The sequence below is a fragment of the Erpetoichthys calabaricus genome, chromosome 7 (assembly GCF_900747795.2).
Source record: "Erpetoichthys calabaricus chromosome 7, fErpCal1.3, whole genome shotgun sequence".
NCBI classification, from domain to species: Eukaryota; Metazoa; Chordata; class Cladistia; order Polypteriformes; family Polypteridae; genus Erpetoichthys; species Erpetoichthys calabaricus.
In genome coordinates this window covers 115,134,743-115,157,541 of record NC_041400.2, presented here as the reverse complement: position 1 = coordinate 115,157,541, position 22,799 = coordinate 115,134,743, and the positions used below count along the sequence as shown (strand labels likewise).

At 36.3% G+C, this 22,799-nt stretch overlaps 1 protein-coding gene across 3 annotated transcripts in view; it reads left to right on the top strand.

The window, feature by feature from the left end:
- Window positions 1-22,799, top strand: part of LOC114654627 (aminopeptidase Q-like) — a 93,760-nt gene that overhangs the window by 35,647 nt on the left and 35,314 nt on the right. For all 3 annotated transcript variants that reach the window (XM_051929419.1, XM_051929418.1, XM_051929420.1), the window contains 5 exons: window positions 6,437-6,502; window positions 7,908-7,973; window positions 13,411-13,574; window positions 15,122-15,198; window positions 17,392-17,528. In XM_051929419.1, coding sequence (XP_051785379.1) covers window positions 6,437-6,502; window positions 7,908-7,973; window positions 13,411-13,574; window positions 15,122-15,198; window positions 17,392-17,528 — 510 coding nt within the window. The remainder of the gene's footprint in view (window positions 1-6,436; window positions 6,503-7,907; window positions 7,974-13,410; window positions 13,575-15,121; window positions 15,199-17,391; window positions 17,529-22,799) is intronic.

The window sequence follows — 22,799 nt, the reverse complement described above, 5'->3', positions numbered from 1 at the left end:
ATAAGTTGTTCAGTTTCTTTAGTTGTCAAGATGTTGAGTTCTGTATGCAGAGCCTGCCTTTTCCTATAAAGCATTTCACTTGGACGCCTGGCTTGTTCTTCATCTATTCTAGTAATTTCGCTTCTTAGCTCTGACGCTTTCTTGGTTTCTAATTTATTTCTGTGGGAAAGATATGAAATAATCTGTCCTCTTAAGAAGGCCTTTAGAGTTTCCCAGAGTGTTCCTGCAGAAACCTCTGAGGGTGTGTTTGTCTCTAGGAAGAAGCTGATTTGTTTGGATATAAATTCTGTGCAGTTCTCGTCTGCTAATAGAAGAGGATTAAGATGCCATCTGCGAGGTGAGTGTGAGGGGCTTAATGATTTTAGCTCCAAGACTACAGGGACATGGTCGGAGATAATAATTGTGTCGTATTTGCACAATTTAATCGTAGGCAAGAAATTATTATCTATAAAAAAATAATCAATTCTTGAGTAGCTATGATGCACTGGTGAGCAGAACGAATATGTTCTTGAGTTTGGGTTAAGAAACCTCCAAGGGTCTGATAAGTTGTGGTCAGTTACAAACTGTGTAATTGTCTTTGCAGTGTTAGATGTCATCCCCCCTGTTACAGGAATCCTATCTAAGAGTGGATTTAAAACACAATTACATTATAATTTTATGAGTGTTCACATTGGGAATGGATGCAAATAGATTTTGCATGAATTCCTTATCATCGACAGGGTGCATAAACATTTATCAAAATCATTTTACTGTTAAATAAGTTGCCCATGTCCATCACATATCTCCCTTCAGGGTCCGATACTACATCTGATGCTACAAATGGGACTGTTCTGTGTATGAGAATTCCCACACCTCTAGTTTTCTTTGTAAAGCTAGAATGGAACATTTGGCCAGTCCAGTCTTTTTGTAGTCTGGACTGATCCTTGCTTAGTAAGTGGGTCTCCTGTAAAAATACTATTTTAGTGTTTAAGCCTGTTAGGTGAGAGCATACTTTCTTTCTCTTTAATTCATGATTCAGGCCTTTAACATTCCAGCTCACAAAGTTAACTGTCCCATCATAGAGACATTGAGTTTTAATGTCATTTTATAGTCTTAACTGGTAGTGAGGCAGTTTTAATCTTAATTTCAAATTTCCCAACGAGTTATTGCCATATAGCCTATTGTTACGATGATATAGTTATAAGGATTAGAAGAATAGATTAGATATAGCCTGCTGTCCTTCTCTCCCCATTTTAACATCCCCCCACCCCCCCATTTTGCCTCCCCGCATGAGGCTTGATCCCACTTCGCAATGTCCCAGTCCTCTGACATACAAAGAGACAGAGCACGTCCAAAACAAAACAAGCCCCCCCCACGAACCCTCTCCCCCCCGCAGCGGCGTTTGAGAATTAAAACAAAGTAGAGATATCTATTGCAGCTGAAGTCTAAATACTATCTGCCAAAAATATAATCATTAACAGTCTTTAAGCTTAAAATAATGTTCAGCAATTTTAAGATATTAAGATAATAAAATAATGAACCCTGGGAATGATTTTAAAAATTGGTCTAGGATAAACATAGTAGATCCTAATGCAATAGTAGAAATAGCAATAAACCAAGGGTATGATATTAAACAGTCTACTTTAAGGTAGTAAAAAAAAAAAAACCAAACCCTACTTTAATTACTTCCACACACTCACGTCCATAACTGTAATTAAGACATAAACATATAGTGTCCAAGTAAAGAAAAGGATGTATAATTATAATACCAGTCTCTTTAAAAGTGGCTCCGACAGCAGATGATAGGTCCTTCCCATGCCATGACAGAATATGGCTCCTTATTAACTTTCAAAAGAGTGTCGGGAATAGCTTCTTTAATTTCTTTTCAGCTTCCTCCTTGCTTGAAAATACATAATATTGGTCTGTATTTAATATCGGCTTTCTGTAGCAGCTTTTTAATATTAAAGTAGGCTGCGCGTTAATGGTGAGAAGTCGGGGAAAATACGAATAAGATTATTTTCAAATATAATCTCTTGCTTGTGTCTGAGAAGTGTCATCACATCAAGCTTACATTGTAATCGCTCGAAGCGGACAATAAAAGACCTGGGTTTAAAGGTGCTTGATTTGAGTATGCGATAAGCTGCTGCTATCTCGGTATCTAATTTAAAGTCATCTCCAATTATTTTAGAGAGTAATTCTACTGCAAATTTCACTGGATTTGAGCTTTCTCGTTTCTTAGGTATACCTTCAATTCTTATATTATTTCTTCTGCACCCATCTTCCAGGGCCGCAAGTCTGTCTCCGAGTTTTTTGCATTCGGAATTCGCAGCTGTAGCTTTTTCATCGGCGTTACACACCAATTGTTCCGCTGTTTCAACTCGAGCCTTGAATGCCTGCTTAATATCCTCCAGCTGATCTGTAACGTCATTCATCTGATCGGCAAGTTTTTTCAGTTTGGATCTATTTTCTTCAATGTGTTCCTTTAATTTCTCCAAGGTGCCTTTAAAGGTCGCATCAAAACGTTTAAATAGACGCATTTCCTGGTCTTTGTTATCCTTCTTAAGCTCCTTCTTAAGCTAACTTATGGCTGTAGCCGTGGCAGTGGCCAGTGTAGAGATCATCTCTTTCATCATCTCTCTCAGTTCAGACAGTTCGCTTTGGCTGTTGTGCTCCGTGAGTGGGATTGCAGCTCCTGTTACAGCAGATGCTGCGGGCTCGCGATGAGTAGATGAGAGCACGTCCTGCAGGGCCTTTTTTAGTCTCGAATGATCCTCAGAAATCGGCGATCCATCGTGACCTGTATCACTTGCACCTTCGCTCCCATTTCCACTCTCAACTGGAGATGATACAAAGGAGCGGGGTCCTAGGAAATCTGCGCATTCGTCTTCCTATTCCAGGTCAGTCTCCGAGAGGCCATACCTCGCACTCGGGCCGGATGTCTGTCTTTGATGCAGCTTTACGTTTCTTTTCTGGTTCTTTCTGACTTCTCTTCTTGCTCATGCTTATATATTGTAGTGAAAGTTCTTTGGGTTGGGTTAAATACAGGATACCTCTAAATAATATGAAATACGTGGGAAAATAAAGCCGCAGCTAGCGGAGCTCTGCTTCAGACGTCCATCTCCTATAATGGACGAGACCAACAATTTTCTATCACGATCTAAATAAAACCTCAGGATGACTGGTATTACTAAATATCATGTTTGTGTGTATGTGTGCCTACAATCAAATGGAATACATCAAATTTTGCATCCATGCCTGTTATAAATCTTCCTTCAGTTCTTTCTGTCTTGTGCCACTTCCTCCAGGTTTTTTCCCCTTGCTTCTATGTCTCTTGGTTCCTCTGTCACCATATCTTTCCATCTCTTTCTTGGCCTTCCTGATCTTCTCCTTCATACTAGAAACCATCTTTCCACTCTTCTTGCTGTGTTTGAGTTGTCCATGGGCCATGCATGTCCTTCCCATCTTTTCATTCTCTGTACACTTATTTCAATCAGCTCCATTTGACCAGTATTTTCCCTTATCCATCTTATTCCTATGATCCATCTCAAGTATCTTCAGTCAAACACGTCTAGACTTCTCTTAATTGCTTGGGTAACTGTCCAGCTTTCAGCTCCATAAAAGGATACCAGCATTACTAGTGTGTTGCAGATTGTTGTAATTGTTTCCACAGTTTGATTTCTCTGCACCTCCAAAGTTCTTTTAACAAATACTGCTCCTTGATTAATGTATGGAAGGCAAAAAGTAAAGTACATTATCAGCTGCATCTACTGTATACTTGTTGCTCCATACAAACAGTGGCCGCATTAACAAACAAAAGGGGTGCTTATACAGAGATCATGTTTATGTTTGGCAGCTTTATGACATTCTTTTCTATAGATTTCACAAACAAGCATGACTTTCCATGTTGCACTTGACATGGCTATGATATGTAAAAATAGAATAAAAATGCACAAAATATTTTTGATTATTCCTTTATTAATGAACCATTGACAGAAAAACTGTACTTGATGCTATAGTATTTATCTTTTAAGATTTTTTTTAATGTGCAATAAATATCTTCACGATTTGCTGCAATTTACTCATGTAAATTTTAAACTGAAAATACCAAACCTGTTTTGAGGGCATATGTTTGCATGGTGGTTAGCTCTGCAGCTGATCAATTCCTGATTCCCAGTCCTGTTCCAGGAAATGTTTGTTTTAAGTTTGCATATTTTTTAGATTTTTGGATGCTCCTTTTTCACAACCCCAAAACATTCTGATTTGACTGACTGGCAGCTCTAAAATGGCCAGGTGATTGTGTGAGTGAGTGCACCCCGTAATGGACCAATGCACTCACCCTGGCTTGTTTGTGCCTTGCACCCAGTGCTCTGACCCTGTAAAGACTGACTCAGGTGCTGAAAATGAATGGAGGGAGAGTTGGATATTTATAGTAAGGTGAGATGGAGAATTCTGAAACCGAATTGTTTTTACAGCTGGGTTGATTAGTTCTTCTTATAGTACTTGCTGCCACAATTTATATCAACTATGGAGAAAAAAATGGTTATTATAAGAAAGTGTGCATTTCAAAAGTGATTAATACTTATGCACGATTGAGATTTTTGTACAGAGAACAAAATAATTTTCCTTCACCTTTCAATGATCTTTTCCTTTACAAACAGTAAATCCTGTTCACTATTAAAAATATTATGGGTTAAAATCAACAGCCTAATTTCTGAAAATTTTGAAATGTGCTCCCCATTTACAGCTGATAGAATTACATTGATAACTTCTGGATTTTCACTCATCTAACATTTGGTCCAGTTATTCACTTTCAGTATACAATAAAGCAAGACAACTATTATATAAGATAACCATTTGTTCATTTATCATTTGAGTATTCTGTAGAAGTTACATACTTATTCAATGTTTATTTGTAAATTAATTTTGGAACAAGAGCTCAAAAAATGAGTACCTTCATTACCAGTTACTATCAGTTCATTTTCTAGTTTACAGCTTACATACATTCTATCCTACATATTTGTCCTCTCTCTGTCTCTTTCTCTATTGTGGTTTCCTTTCTCTTGCTCCTCTAACAGTTCACTCATTCATTTTGCTGAGCTTCTGCTACTACAAAAAATAAACTTACAAATCACATTGAAAGTTAATTGAACAGGACAAGCATTAAGGAACTTCTGCATTGATAAATCCACATAAAATAATGTGTTGCATTCAATTTGTTAGGTATAACAAAACTTTTTGAGGCATACTTTCTTATAATATTAGAATTATATGTTTTTGTGATTTAACCTTCATTTGTGATATGTAAAAAAGAATCCATCCATCCATCCGTCCATTTTCCAACCTGCTGAATCTGAACACAGGGTCACGGGGGTCTGCTGGAGCCAATCCCAGTCAACACAAGGCAGGAACCAATCCCAGGCAGGGTGCCAACCCACCGCAGGACATGTAAAAAAGAATGAAAGAGTTAATTTTTTATTTTTATTACATTCTTTCCTTCTAACACCATTTGCTAATTCAATACGTAATGCAGAGCAGCAATTGCACTTAAAGTAATTAATGTGTCACTTATGTACAGAACCCTTCACTTTTTTCACATTTTGCTGCCTTGTGCTAAATTCATTTACATATTTTTTGATCATATCACACAACACTAAATACCCAGAATGACAAAGTAGAAACAGGATTTTAGAATTTTTTGAAAATCCATTAAAAATGAAAATCTGAAATATCCCATTAACACAAATATTCAGCCCCTTTATTCAGTTTTTCGTTGAAACACCTTTGACAGCAATTAAGTCTTGAGTCATCTTGGGTATGATAGGACAAGCTTAACACACTTGAATTTTTACATTTTCTGCAATTCTTCTTTGGAGTTACTCTCCAGCTCATTCAGGCTGGACAGAGACAGTCAATGGACATGAAGGCAACTGTGCTCTTGGCAAGCTTCAGTGCTACAGGGAATTTTTTGGAGTCAATTTCCATTGCAATACATACTGTAGATGGTGTGGTCAGAATTTGTTGTAAATAGTATGAATCAATCAATCCAACCTTTGTTGTTTCAATAGTACTGATGGCAGCATAATGGCATTTAGACATTTAATCCGTCAATAACAAATGAGCATTGTGTAAATGTTACACTGCACCTAACCATTGTTACTGACATGTACATCTCTTTATGAGTCTACCATTTTACAAACAGATACTTCCAAGACAGATAATTCTCCAATTCATAAAGTATGCATAATTTCAAGGTAGTCCAATAAACATTACAGTAACTTCAGTTTTTCTTTTGGTAGTGTGCACACAGTAGATCTCAAACCAATAGATCAGCTTGGAATGTGGTTATACAGGCGGATAGCTGATTGTGTTCCATGAAATTCTAATTCAAAGTCATGCATGAACTAGACATGTACAGTATTTTGGCTGTTTTTATAACTTTTTCTGTTTTATTTATTAGGGTTCTTTGCTAATGCAGATGGTGATTACTTTCCTGAGTCAAAAACTGTTCCAGAAAGGGCTCACCGTGAGTTTGCGAAGGTCTTTTCTTTTATTCAGTAGGATTTGAATATGTTGTCCATGGTTGAATGGTGGATTTATATATTCACTTACTTTCCCCTTTTCCCCACTTTCACCTAATCTCTTGTTCTTACACTCTTAAAAATAATGGTTCTTTAATGGTACTTTATGGTTCTTTACTGGGTTGTGCGGTTCTTTGTAGAACCATTGTTTCACAAAGCACGATTTCATTATGGTAAGATTTCTTTGCATATGAAGTTGGTTCTTTCTACTGTGAAAAAGTTTCAAATATGTAGAAAAAAATCTTTAGTGTTTCATAGGCTACCTAGCAGTACACTATAGAAAAACTGGACTTAGCCTGTGTTGTTGTATGTGGTGAGAGTCCTTTAAAAATCATGAACCATCAGTATTTCACAAATCTGTCACCATCTATCATGGTTATTAGCTGTATGGATCCTAAATGAATAAAGGTTCCACTATGGCATCACTCTGAAGAACCAATCTCGCTCCTTTATTTTTAAGAATGATATGATCACTACATTCCCACTGAAGATCAGGCACTAGACAGCATCATCAGAAGAGAACTTCATTACTAGTCATAAAATAGAGATAAAAGACAGTATAATACACAGAAGTGGAATCTTAAATAAAATTAATCAAAAAATGTAATTAATAAGGAAAAATATTTACAGTCTAAAGCTGTACTGTAATAGCATTCCTTGAGTGTCAGGAGTCAAACTTGATTGCTGGATGCTAGATACTTCACATCTTTACCTATGGAGCTTGTGACAGGATATTGTCCTATATGGAGCCCTTTGGAATTTGCACTCTACCATTGTATGTTATGGTTTGTATAACCAAGTGTAGCACCGCATACTTGATTAAAATAGCGTCCATTACTTGCTTCTTCCCTCTTAACCTGGTAGGTAGATCTAATTAGTCTTTTTGACCAATGAACCTCTTTCCAAACCATTCACACAGTCTGATGACACCAGATCACAAAGACATTAGAATGCATGAGATGGTCACAACTACAAAGTTCTGATGGTTATGTTACTTTCTTTCAGATAAAGATTTTCTTTATGTTATCTTTTAACGTATCTATGATATATGTTGTTTTATTCTGACCTTGGAGTCATTTTTAGACAATTAGACATTCATTTTTGATACAACAAGAAGACTGGTTTTGCAATTCAGATCAAATGAAAACGTACATAACTCAAAGTCTGTATAAAAATTTCACAATATAAATGTAAGTGTGAATAACTATGGAAAACCAAACAAGTACAAATTACAGTAAATCATGTTCTAAAATTGCTCCTGTAATGAAGTATTCCTTTGTACCATATTTGTTTAAGAAATGCATTTTGACCTAAAGTTAGACAATAACCTGGCACTTTTTGTTTATGCAGTCTTATCTTCAAGACTTCTCTTACACAAATGTAAAGCAAGACGACCTGTGGCATCATTGGCAAAAGGTACTATGTAATATTTATAATCTTGGCATCTTATCCCTTTAGCTATTGTACTTTTGAGCAAACTGAAAATTCAAAACTGGTGTGAATAATTTAGAAACACAAATATTTGGAACATTATCTTTAATTAGATAAACATTTTTATTTTTAAAATGAGCTTTCTTAGTGGAAAAAAATCCTGCTAGTGATAGAGAGACATTGTCCAGAAGCTAAATGTGTCTTGATTTTTTAAAATAAGTTTTAACTTTAAAACTATGGGTGTATTATAAATGCATATGTCAGTTTAAGCTGAATGTTAATTTGAAACACCCTGAAACATTTTTGTCTCATTTGTGGGCCAAAGATAAAAATGAGCAAAAAATGTAAAAGTGTCTGAATACATAAGCTAAAAACAAACCTAAAGATAAAACAATATAAATAAAACCAAAGCTGAGCCTGAAGTCAAAAAAGACCAATTTAATCTATTGTTAAATTTCAACTTTTGATAGGACTGAATACAACACATGCTTTACACAGGCATATAACAATAAAACAACAAAATGACATTTTGTAGATTAGTGAAAAGAAGCACAAGTATGCAAACTGAAATGAAGATAACACATACAAGAGTAACAACATACTACAATGTATAGTGATGCCTCCAACTAACACACAAATAAAGATTTTGTGGACAGTGCAATCCCACTATTGCAGCATTTAATGTTAACATAGGAAATTATATTGGCCTATTTGTACTGAGCTTTATACAACTATTGTAGCTCTATCTTTTATGGAATTACAGCAGATTTCATACATTCACATTATCATCATATACGTCCTTAGATCTAAAAAATCAAAAATATAGAAGTACAAAATAGTTTGGACTGGAAGGAAATACACACAAGAAAAGCAACTTGAACAGACAGTACTTATTATGGGCATGAGAGAAGACTAGTATTATTGTGAGAGGGTGTTTGACTAGGTGGAATAACAAGAAGAAAGAATAATCAAGGTAGTGCAAAAAAGGTAAAATGCTACCATGTAAAGAAAAAGCTAAAAGCCGTTGTCAGAACCTTAAAGAGTCAACCAAACATGACAGGTAGTCAATAAACATCTGAAGCTAACCTCTTTGAAACTAATTAACACTAAGGTTTTACTTTAACAGAGATTTATCCATCGACTGATAACAAACATGATGACTGCCACCATATTTATGCTGGAAGGTGGCAGTGACAACATGAACTTTTAGGGGAACCACCAGAATGACTTAGATAGAAGTGGGATCAAAAATGGTGTTGCAGTAAACATAAATAATCAAATAAATGAAACACATCAAAATCACTTGACATTATCAAATTAAAGCAAAACTGCAATCTACATCCTTGAAAAATCCAGAAAAATAAAACAAATGTATTGCATTAAAAGAAAAGTAAACATAGGTGCAGAAAAATGACAGAACTGTTGTTAAAAAAGGTCATATTATTATCATCAAAGATGTTCCAAAGGTGTTGCTCTACAATTTTTTGCTAAATGTTTATCATTAAATTGTTATACACAGGAGGCCTTGTGTGCAGACATGACAGTATTTTGCCATATTCTAAAAAGGCAGATAATTAAAAGTAAAAACAAAATAACTGGAAACGGGTGACGAGAATAAACGTTACTCTAAGTCAAAATGAGCTGGGGTCAGCAGCCAAAAAGACAAAAGGTACAGATTGTTTGAGCCCGAATTTATAACTTAAAATTAGTAAAACTGGCAGATCCTCTCAAGATTCCTGGCAGATCCTCTCAAGCTCCATTAGATTGGATGGGAGCATTTGTGATCTGTTCAATGGTGTTTAACTCTTTCAGGGCGGATGTCGACTTTGGTCAAGAGGAGGTGTTGAGGGTGGTAATCAGCTATAAACAATGACCAAACCTGCTGTTACATTCTAGTTCGACTCTCTTTCCTAGAAGTAAAGTTAGCTTTGTTTGTTTGACCGAGATGCCCTGCACTAGTTTGTGTAGTGAAGAGCAATCAGTGGCAAAAATGGCATCGATATCTGGCGAGAGATCGAAGCGAATGTGCAAAGCAAAATACTCAGTGGACGACTTTCTGCATGTCATCGCTGAACTGGACTCTGCACTTGTCAGACTCTGATTTTGATGAAAGTACTCAAAAAAGAGTATGAGGTACCAGCATCAGCTGATCATGGTGCGGAACAAATTCGTGTAGCTGATGTGCCTATGGCAACATTGGCCTGGGAGGACCACCACTTACAATGACGTGAGGTACAAACCCCCGCACACAGCATAGCAGCCAGCTTGCCACCCATCCCTACCAGCCATCATGCCACCCTTGAGTGGCTTGAGCCACAAAAGACTACGAACTGCCGGCCACAGCACTTAGCAACAGAGGTTTAATGTTGATTTATGTGTGAAATGATTGCTTTGTATGCTTTTCAGAAAACTCTGTTTTTTGGAAAAAATATCCAGCCCTCAAAGAGTTAAGACAAGACTTCAGACAGGCCACATAAGGACAGTTAGACTCTTGTCTGAAAGCCACTCCAGCATTTTCTTGGCTCTATGCTTCAAGTCATTGTCATACTGAAAGGTGACCTGTCGCCTTGTACCTGGCACTGAGGAGTGCCCCATAGCATGATGCCGCCATCACCATGCTTTATCATGGGGATGGTATCAGAAAGGGGGTGAGCAGTGCCTTGGTCTTTCACCATAGATAGATAGATAGATAGATAGATAGATAGATAGATAGATAGATAGATAGATAGATAGATAGATAGATAGATAGATAGATAGATAGATAGATAGATAGATAGATAGATGTTTTTTAAGTAATAAACAGAAGTTATGACACCTGTGCAAATTGTTTGCTTCAACTTGCAAGGCTTAATTTACTTTAATTGCTGCAGGACATCTGTAGGTTGTAATCTATTAGTTATTCCCTGAAGTAGGCCAATTTATAATATTCTGAAATTTCCTTTTGTCAGTTATTGCTAATCTATGGAGTGCCCCATAGCATGATGCCACCACCACCTTGCTTTAATCATAGGGATGGTATCAGAAAGGCGGTGATCTGTGCCTCGGTCTTTCACCATAGACAGACAGACAGACAGACAGACAGACAGACAGACAGACAGACAGACAGACAGACAGACAGACAGACAGACAGACAGACAGACAGACAGACACTTTGTTCTGATCACACACACCAGAATGACTATAAAGTAAGAAAATTAAAAAGAAATAAGAGTCCTGATTTGGCATTATGCAGACATATTGCTGTTGGTGTAAAGGATCTCCAGTAGTGTTTCTTGTCACAATTCTGCTGAATAATTCTTTGGCTGAAAATACTCAGTGTGTTAAAGAGAGAATTTGCTGCACTATTCATAATGGCACTCAGTTTTGTTTTGCGTTTTGCCCAAAGAGTTTTTGTCTCATAAGACCAGGGACATTTTTTTCTTATGCTCTCAGAGTCCTTTAAGTTCTGTTTAGCAAGCTTGGCTTCTTTCAAGTAATTCTACCATAAACACCTGATTGATGAAGTGCTGCTGATATGGTCGTCCTTCTGGCAGGTTCTCCCATCTTCAAACATGTTTTCTGGAGATGAGCCAGAATGACCATTGGGTTCTTGGTCACCTCTCATAACAAGGCCCTTCTCTACTCATTGCTCAGTTTGGGCAGGAAGAGTTGTGGCAGTTCAAAACTTCTTTCATTTAAGAATTATAGAGGCTACTGCTACTGGGAAAATTCAAAGCTTTAGAAATGCCCTGATCTATGCCTCAGCACAATTTTATTGCAGAGGTCTACAGAGAGTTGCTTGGACTTCATGGCTCGGCTTTCATCCTGATATGCATTGTAAATTGTGGGACCTTATTAGCACAGGGGTGCATCTTTCTAAATGATGTGCAGTCAATTCAGTTTGCTGTAGGTGGACTCCAATCAAGGTCTTGACACACTATCTAAAGGATAGTTAAAACAAACAGGATGCACCTGACCACAATTTTGAATGCTACAGAAAAGGGTCTGAATAACTTTAGAAATTAGAGATATTGATTTTTAATACATTTTTCAAACCTTTCTGAGAACATTTTTTATTTTGGGTTAGTGAGTGTAAACTGATGGGCAAAAATTGCAAATTTACCCATTTCAAATTAAATCTACAACACAACTAAGTGTGCAGGAAGTTAAAGGGTCTGAGTACTTTCTGATTCCACTGTATACCCTTGGTGCACAATAAATTATTATTTTTAATTTATGAAATTTCTGATTAAAATGGTACTATCACAATGCACGTATCCATGTTTTGTGTTAGAGATTAAAGAACATATTTTATTTTAAATTGCACAGCACTTTTCACAGAGTACTCTTTCAAAAGGCATGTGAAAAACCATACTAGAACATTCAAACAAACAAGTCAATAAATGCAGGGGTGTTTCAGAAGTGGTGCTCTCAAATATGCTAGTGCTACGGCAAAGGTGTTTTTTTAACAAAACTAGGCATTTAATAAAAAGATCAGAAGTGTGCACATACCTGAAAATACTGTCACCTGACAAATTACAATTCTTACATAAACACTTTATAATAAATGAAACCAATAGTTAGATGCTTTATTGCAGTACCAGCCACAGCACCTGTCAATGACAGAATAGAATTGCCCTACGTGTATCTTCAGTGCCTTTCCTCTGTATTTCCATATGTGAACATTTCTTAACCAGCGCTACCTCTCGTGTTCCCGTAAAGCCTACTTCTCAGACTCTCATTATTTCTGAGACCCCTTTTTTGCCTCCAGTTTGGTTTTATTCTTTACATCTTTGAAGGCACTTTTCTCAGCGTGCCTCATATGCATTTACTCCTCCTCCTTGTGCATGTCACACTTCTCACTTCCTCTTACTTTGTGTCACCAAAGCCAAACTAACCAATCATACCAAAGCCAAACTGACCAATCAGATTGCTCAGAGGGAATGGACACACAGACCTTAGGGTTTTATTATATAACTAGCCACAGAACCTGTCAAAGACAGGTAATAGAATAGTTTAAAAATGTTTTCCCTCATTGTGCACCTTTAATCCTCCTTGTGCGTCACACACCTGCACTTCATCTTTCTTCGCGTCACCAAAGCCAGAATGACCAATCGGGTTGCTCTGAGGAGCTGGACACACAGAGCTTAGTTTTTTTTTATGTGGATGTCATGAATGCAATGAAATTTAATAAACCAATTTATATATCAGTGGAAATGAAAATACCAATGCGGATATTTATATGTGCAAGTGTATATATATTTTATATATAATGTGTGTGTGTGTATGTTTAAGTGAGTGAGCGAGTGTGAGTGCAATCTTGTACCTCTGCAGCCCAGAAAGATTTTGAAAATGGACAGATTAATTAATATGTACAGTATATTTCAATCAATGTATTTAAAAGGTGAAAGTGTGGTATAACAAGTAATTTTCATTTTTCAAGGCTATAGATAGTCAAAATGAAGTAAAGCTGCCAGCTTCTGTCAAAACAATAATGGACAAATGGACAATGCAAACTGGGTATCCTATTATTACACTTAATACATCAACTGGCACACTCTCTCAGGAACCATTTGATGCAAAACGGAGGCATGCAACTTTAGCTAAGTAAGTTATAACATTTAATTGAAAACAACTTTTTATAAAATTTAGAAAATGTTTTTTATTTTCAAAAAAGTAGCATTTTAATCGATTGTAAGTACAAGCGAATTTAAAAATGAAAGTTAACCATTTAGTGATTCACATTCTTGAGTATCAGATTGCTTGTTACTCTAATTGTTTTATGCAGTAATTTGTAAAATTACAACAGAGTATTTTTACAGTCAGTGAAGAAGTAGTCATCAGTTCTTATCAGGACCAGTCAGTAGTTACTCAGTCTGATAGAAGGTTTAGAAGTCACATTATCAATGATTTAAAGACTTAGAACAATGTTCGTGCATATTATGAGTGAGACAACTTTATTGAAGAGTAAATTACAATACTTTAGTTTTGATTGCTTTTAATAATACAATGTGTATCAAATGATTATAACTTTATTTAGTTACCTAACCTAGTACAAGCTTGAATTAGTTCAAAAAAAAATTAAGTATTGTGGCACGCGGCTGGGGTGGTACCCAGCCGGGACGCCCAAGAGGACTGGCCTCCTCCAGACCATGAGGGGGCGACTGCCCTGGTTGCTGTGGGGGCCACGGGTACAGAGCTTTGAAGCTCAACCCTGTAGGGGCCCGTGGTCACTGCCAGGGGGTGCCCCAATGCCTGGAGAGCCCTGGACCTCAGCATTTCCGCCACACCAGGAAGTGCTGGGGGGAAGAGGAGCAGGGACACCTGGAGTACTTCCGGGGATGCAGCCGGCGCTTCCGCCACACTAGGGCGTGTCGGTGGGGACAATAAAAGGGGCCGCCTCTCTTCATTCAGTGCTGGAGTCGGGTGGAAGAGGACGAGGTCTGGGAGAGGAAAGAGGTGGCTTGAAGAGAGGAAAGGCAGTGTGTGTTGGCCTGGACTTGTAGGGTGATTGGTGCTGTGGCACTGGGTTGTGCTTCACTTGAATTGTAAATAAACGTGTATTGGACTTAAAACAATGTCCGTCTGTCTGTGTCCGGGCTATTTCCCACAGTATGTAATAAAACAATTCCTTATCAAATTAAATATGTTTTTTAATTACTTGATTCTTGTGAAGTGCTCCCCAAACAATTTTTACATTCAAGGAATAATGTTTCAATAAATGCACATCACAGCAAATCCTTGACTTTCTGACCTGTTGCATAAAGAGACTGATGAACACTGACAATGTCTATTTAATTATTTTTTTGTGTATTTGAGTATTAAAGAATTACTGTTGAAAACCAAATGATTTAACTCTTTATAAAGCATTTGTTTAAGACAACATGTGACCATTTCTTCTCCATTGTCAACTGGACAGAAACATCTTAATTTTAATGGAATTTATATTATTGTGTTTTGTTTTCGTTAATCAAATTTTTGAGTATTCATGTATTTAAATCTACTGTCTAGCAATTCACTATTAATTCCTTATACTTACATTATTGCCAGCTCTCTAAGCCTGTACACAATGAAAAGTGCTATACAAAAATGAATTGCGGTGATCGGCATATATTGTATTAAGCTGTAGTGTTCTTTTATTCTTTTTCTTTTAGCAACACTTGGTATGTTCCTATTGAATGGATTAAAAATGGATCTGCTCAACCCTTGACATGGCTTAAAAGCAAAGAAGGTACAACTTTTCCATGATGTTATTTAACATCCTGAAGTCAGATCTATTACATTTTCATTGTTTGTGTGGAATTTGTATATGTTTTTTTCTTTGGTTACTACAGTTTTTCCTCCCATATCACTAAAAATGTGCAGTTAAGGTTAACTAGTCATTGTAAATTGGCCCCTGCATGGGCCCTGTGATGAACCAGTGACCTGTCCAGGGTGGTTTCCTGCCTTGTGCCCTGTGTTGCCAGATATACAGTATAGGCTGTAGCTCTTCACAACCCTCAAGTAGATTGCGCAGGTCGCAGAATGGTACAGTGTGGTATGGTATACTGTATGTAGACTTATCTAATAATTCGATGTTGCATTTTTCCCTTTTTTTTGGTTGGTCCAGTTATAAAAGCCCTGATGATTCATGGGTCCAGTTTGCAGGGTTTGAATCCTATGCTTTTCCTTGTTTGTGTGGGACTCAGAATGTGGGTTTTTGCAAGCAAAAAGAAAAAGTACTATATTCCTAGAACACTAAAGGGGTGTCAGTTTTGTCTAATTCACTGTATGGAACAATGAAGAAACTTAGCGTAGTAGTGTGGCCTGGAGACAGAATTCTGTAACTTATTTCGAAAAGTCTAATTGTACAGTTCTGGCTAGTATCAAAGAAGAAAACTTAAAATGATTTAAGAACTTATTTCATCACTAATGACATGTACATAAATGGGGAATACAGTTTTAATACAAGAATAATAATTATCTAAGTGATATAAATGTAATTTTCATGGTGCAAGTATATATAAATATCATAAAAATGTTTTTCATGGTATAAACAAGCAAGCATATCAGAAAATATGCACCTAAGCTTTAACACATATTTTATATCATTCAAATTAAAAACAAACAAGACACTTAATTCAAAATGACCTAATATATTTATATATTAGAATATAATTTTAAGTTAACTTGTCTGGTAGTAAAACGTTGGGTGCAGTAACATTCTTCATTGTAGTCGAAATAATTGATGGCTGTTAGGTCTCATTCTGATGTGTCCACCTTGTGCTTTTCCAGATTCTGAGTCAAAGGGCAGGAGGGAGGAGTGAGGTTTTGCCAGAGTTCAGAGGGAAGACGGAGAATGGGGTTTTATCTGAAATAGCAAGGGAAGAGAGAGTTTCACCAGAGAAAGGAGAGAATTTTATCAGAGGGGGAGAAATATTCTAAAATGGACACCATAGCTGTGCTACCAAAGATAGTTTTAACCTTTTCCTACTTGATTGCCTTTTGCTTTAAACCACAGTTACTTTAGTTACATTTCTTTTTTACATTTTTACATTTCTACCTGCTTTCATAGCGAATGCAGATGTGTAACAGATTGTGAAAAAGCTTATAATGGATATGTTTGACAGAACTAACAAGAATGTTATTCTGGAAAATGACATGAAAAATAATTAGTATTCACCAATTCATCTGATCATAACATAACAGGTTAATTTTTCTCAAATTGGATATGATAGATAAGGATCTGCACTGGTGTCTTGAAGGTTGCGTCTTCAAATCCTGTTACTGCCAAAAGGAAACCCACTCCGTTAGGCCTTTCAGGTTAAGGCCTTTAACCTGAAAATTGTTGCAGGGGCACTCACTGTACAACCTCCAAACGTCATGCGAAAAGACAATTTCCCCATGGGGATTAATAAAGTATATCAAATAAAAAATATATATAGCAATTTGCAATAAAACTTCATGTTTTTGAAAAATTAATGTAATGTTAGCTGTGAAAAATGTGTTCCTGGTACTGCTTTGAAGCATTTAAAAAGTGATTTACATTGAATGCAGAAAATAAGTGTGTTTTGTGCAAGTTAAATATGACTTTTAAGTCTTAAATGGGTTTTTATGAAACAAATTTGGAAACCAGATGAAAAATAGCTAAATTTACATTGACTGACACATTATGATGTTTTAGAGTTCTGACTAAAGTGGTAAAGTGTTTTGAAATGTTTATCAGGGCTTACTGTTGAAAATGGAAGTTTTCAAAGCATTAAAAATATATGTTTACCCAGAAATTAGCTTATTTACAGTTTACTGAAGTGTTTTATGATAAACAAAGTTGTTCAAAAAAGAGTGTGTCACCAGTGGAAATCAAAGGGCATATTGGCATAACTGTTCAATAGGCAAAAACAAGCTGAATATTGAATTGTTTTACATTATTTTTATGCATTTTAAGGTACTTTCCCTGAAATGAAGATTACCTCCGAAAATGACTGGATCTTGTTAAATGCAAATATTACAGGATATTATAGAGTACAATATGATGCATTAAACTGGAACAGAATTATTAATCAACTGATTAAGGATCCAGAGGTATTTTTGTCTTTATTTATTTCTGGTATATTGTTTTTAAGTCATTTGTAATGTATTCAGATGCAAAATATGAATGATTTTGAAAGGTTGGTAAACCATCTATACACCACACCCCAGCACTTAAGAAGTATGTTTAAGATATGCTTATATTTTGGATTCAATAATAATCAATTAGTAGCTATATTCTGTGTGGATGATGGAAATAATACTTTATATTGTATGGAAAACATATTATTATTATTATTACTTGGATATGAGAAATTACATATATGGCATTTTTATTTGGTTTATAGATGTAGGTTACCCAAGAAGGTCAAGCACATATGAGAGATGCAAGTACATTTGAGACAATAGTTGAAATAGGTGCCAAAAATGAGCTCATGTGGTGGACCTTTTTAATTTTTGCATGAAAGTGAACCTACCATAAGGAGATATCTGTGTGCAGTACTACACAGTCACCAAAGTCTGTAGTAAAGTTGCAGTTAATGAGGAAAGATTCTGGTAGAAATTGTATTCTGACTTTTGAAGTGAAAAAAGAAGGTGCTTCATCCTACATTTATATGCATGAAGATAAATAATTAGTGTTGAAAAAATAAGGATAAAAAATGTAAAAGTTTTTGAAAGCTGGAAGAAACAACTTCATATGAAAAGAACACTTCCCAGAATGAAATGGTGCTTTGTCAAGCAATGGTTCTTCAAGGATCTAATAAAACCAGTAAAGAACCATAAACTGCTATTAAAGAACTAGCATTTTTAAGACAGTGAATTATTCATAAAAATGTTGACACCTAAAAGTAATTTATATAAAAACTGCCATAGTCATACAGCACACTATGCTCTACACACTGGACTCTTGTAACACCAGTAAATCACACCATGAATGGCATAATTATGCATTCATCATTCATACAAAAAATTGAGTTTTACAAATCCCATATACTGTAGTTGGTCTGTAGGTGAAAACTGAAATATATAGGAGGAGGTCGAGAGCACACACTGATTACAACAAATTGCCGCACCAACCACAAAATGAACCACCTGGATTGGGACCCGATTGCAGCTGTGCAACAGGTGAAACCTCAGCACCACACTGGAAAAGTGTGAGGTTTTTAACTCTTCCAGGGCTGATGTCGACTTTTGTCAAAATTCAGGAGTAGAGGACAGTAATCAGCTGTAAACTGCAACAAAACTCACCCTTACGTTATAGTTTGACTCTTTTTGCTGGAAGGAAAGTTACATAGCTTTGTCGATTTTTCCTCTATTCCCTACGCATGCATGAGTAGCGAAGAGCAAACAACCTCTAAAATAGCACAATTGACTTATGTGTGAAACCATTGCTTTGTGTGCTTTTCAGAAAATTGTGTTTTTTGGAAAAAATATTCAGCCCTCAAAGAGTTAAAGAGGTTGGAGTGTCAATCCTACCACCAACCCCCAAGTTTTCCCTCCAAGTTGGAGAACCTGTTGGCAGGGCTGGATAGGTTGATTCAGATATGAGCCAAGCCATATCATACTGAGGATATGTGGATTTAAACATTAAGTTGAGTGTGCTATAGTAATAGATGACTTTATTTAGCCAAATGATAAACTGTTAATGTGCAATAATGAAGCACAGTCAGTTGAAGTGGAATCATTCTTAATTCAGCATGCCAATGCATTTGTAAGAGATTAAGCCAATCTAGATTTACTACTTTGTAATATTCAAGACAGTTTAGAACATCAAAATTTTTGATCATATATGATCACAGTAACATTAATTTTCAGTTAGTTTTTTATTTTTCCAAAAATCAGCAATAAATAGAACAATTACATTTAATTTATTCAATGAAAACTAACAAAGCCTTAATTTAATAAACTGGGACTGTTTTCTAAATGTGAAGACAGCGGAGGAGCAATTAGTTAGATTTTAATTAATGATGTTTGGAGTTGGAAACTCAAGAGAAATCCTTAGTGGATGAGACAGAAGAAAATAAAGAAATAACAGAAAAGACATAAACCAAGGGCTAACCTAGGAAGGAGATGAGGGATGGATACAATAGTAGTAAGTGTAAAATGTCAGCCAAATAATCCAACCATCCATTTTCCAACCCGCTGAATCCGAACACAGGGTCATGAGGGTCTGCTGGAGCCAATCCCAGCCAACACAGGGCACAAGGCAGGAACCAATCCCGGGCAGGGTGCCAGCCCACCGCAGCAACCAAATAATGATGTGAAAAAATATACAAAATGAAGGTCTATCAATACCTTGTCATACAGTAAACCACCAAAAGACAGTAATCAAAGACATCAAAATATCAGCATCAAGTACTAAGCACCACGAGCAGAAATACAAATAAATATTTATAAATTCCCAATTTTTGTTCATTTGACAATGGGCTAAATCATACTGTAATTTAAACTTTTGACTCATGAACTGCTGTCACAACCATTCTTGAATATAGAGACATATAAAAATAAATTGCATCACAAAAAACAACTAATGAAATGCTTAAAAATGCTCTAGCCCCAAGACAGAAGTAAAATGCCGAGTTGCACATGAGTACACATGAGAAAAGGTATGCTTAGAACACTACAGGACATATTCAATGACCTGAAATCAGGCTTGTGGGACATGGCGCAAAAAAAAAAAATTCACATACAGTGATCCCTCGCTATATCACGCTTCAACTTTCGCGGCTACACTCTATCACGATTTTTTCTCATACACGCTTACGTCACTACGCATGCGCTTTCTGAGAACTTTTATCTAAGCCCCACGATGGCTCCTAAACGTGCTGCTTTTTCTAAGCCTTCTGACAATAAAACTAAGCGCCGGAGGAAGATGCTTACTATCCAGGAGAAGGTGAAACTCTTGGATATGATCAAATATGGCAATACCCTACAAAAGCCTCCTCACGCATATGAAAACACAGCGCCAGCAACTGCCTATCAAGATGTTCTTCAGCCGCGCACCCAGACACCCACTGCCTACTCCTAGTACTCCTTCTGCGGAAGAAGACAATGAAGCACCTGCTGAAGATACTGCACCACCTGAAGACTCTCCTACTGAGGTCGTGCCTTCATAGGTTAGTGGTTGTGTGTAAGAACTGTGTCTGTGTACAGTACAATAATCTACTATATAAAAGCGGTCGGGATTGTCCTTCCGTCCCGTGAGTGCAAAATGTAGCAGTATTCCGCTTATCACAGACTTACTACTTGCGGTACGAAGCAACGCGATGTGAGTTGAGTTCTGGTGCTCCCATCGTTCCCTTGCTTTTGTGCACGATGCGCTGGAAAAATAGACAAAATTATGCCTCTGGAAATAATTAATGTTGATGGAGTACAAATGCCTCATTGCGTAGTAAATATCAGGGGAGATGGTGCTTGCTTATTCTCATCTATAGCTTATTTAGTGCATGAAATTCCGTCTTTAGCGGTACAGATTCGGGCTGACTTGTATGACTTTGGACAGGCACTCGAGGGGATAAAAAAACGTAGGTTTTCGGGAGATGTTATGAATGTGCACTTTGATGTTCTCATTCCCTACACTTACATGCCTGATGTACACATGGAGCGCACACAAATTGAGGATAAAAGGCGGGTGAGCCTAGTAATAATATATTTGTAACGTCTAATATGTCTTTTCTCTTATTTTGTCTAATATATTGGGTAATACGAGTGTAATGGTGACTAAAGGGTGTTATTTCATGTCTAGAGGGCTCTAATAATGTTAAAAAACGTATTTAGAAGGTCGTAAACAGGTTTTCTATACTCTAACTGCAAAAATATTCGATTTATAAATAAAGAATCCTACTTCGCGAAAATTCATGTATCACGGTAGAGTCTGGAACGGATTAACCGTGATAAACGAGGGTTCACTGTACTCCAAAAAAATATTTTTCTTGATAAGAAAATCCATTGACTATATCATGGAAATGTTGACAAAAATTAATATGAGGTCTATGCTGAGTCTGCTTTAAACATTTTAAAAGTAATTGAAGCGAGTTCACTACTTATATAATTTAGGCAAAACAATGCCATCTGCTGGGTGATGGGAGGTGTTAGTGAATGCCATGAATGTAGAGAGGCCTGGTTTACAAGCAAATGACAGCTACAGTTACAATGTAATATACAAATTGCCGGGGGCTGCAAAAGAATAATTCTACTAAAATGCAGTTTTTTTCACTGTTTTAGTACTATATGTACAATCAATGAACTGGACAATATTTATGAAAGAGTGCAAAAATAAGCTATACTGCATATACAAACCCTTAATACATATTTTTTCAGATTTCACTATATGCCAAGAGTGTTAAGCAGTAATCATTGTCAATTATATGTAATAGTTCATCACGTTGAACCTGTAAACTGTGTTGACATGTATCACAGACAAATTCATAGAAAAGAAACCATGAAAATCAAAGTAAAGAATCAGTTAGTGGTCAATCACCCCAAAGTTATATGTGGGAGATGATATTTCATTAACTCTATATTTAGGAGTTTTATGAGGCTGCAGCAGCAACAGCCTTTGAGTATGGAACAGTCTACTAAATTGCCAAGTTTTAAAAAGAAATTGATGAAGTCACTTGGAAAGGTGTCAAGTGTAACAGGCCTGTTTTGTTTTATTTTGTGCATTTTTCATTATTTATTTTTCTTTTTAGTTTCTGATGTTTTGTGTTATCTGTATCTTTTATGGATATAACATAGAAGCCATTTAATTTCACAGGGGATATTTTTCCTTTAACAGGACAATGAGGAACAAGGCAAGATCATCAGCCACCCTGAGTTTTGTTAGAAAGATGCAAAGTTGATGTTTTCTCTTGCATTTGTTTGTAATTAATGCTTCCGTGCTTGTGCATTTAGCTCTTGTTAGCTGAACTTCACTTTAAGTATTGTGTTTTGCAGAATGTGATGTTTATTTCTGAGCCTATTAGGTTGGAGGCTTAGATGAGAGAAGTGTGCTCTTATAGGCTTGACCATAAAGCCCAATCTTGTTTTCAAATTTAGTGATACAAAGTTAGTATTGTGCATCAAGTAATTAGCTTATGGTTTACAATGCTACTGACTGAAATTTCTGTTGCAGTTACTTTCTAGCTCTGAGTTAGCAGGATTTTCCCTAAAGGAAGACAAAGATTTTAAAGATGTTTAGAGGTTAAAGGACAGAATACAAATTACTTGTTATGTTTTTTAGCTTATTAAACAGGTTAAACTTGACATTTGCCACTCCATATTTTTACTCATTTAAGCATCATGTGGTGGTTTGTTTTCTTTTTGTGTTCATAGAAATATGCAGCA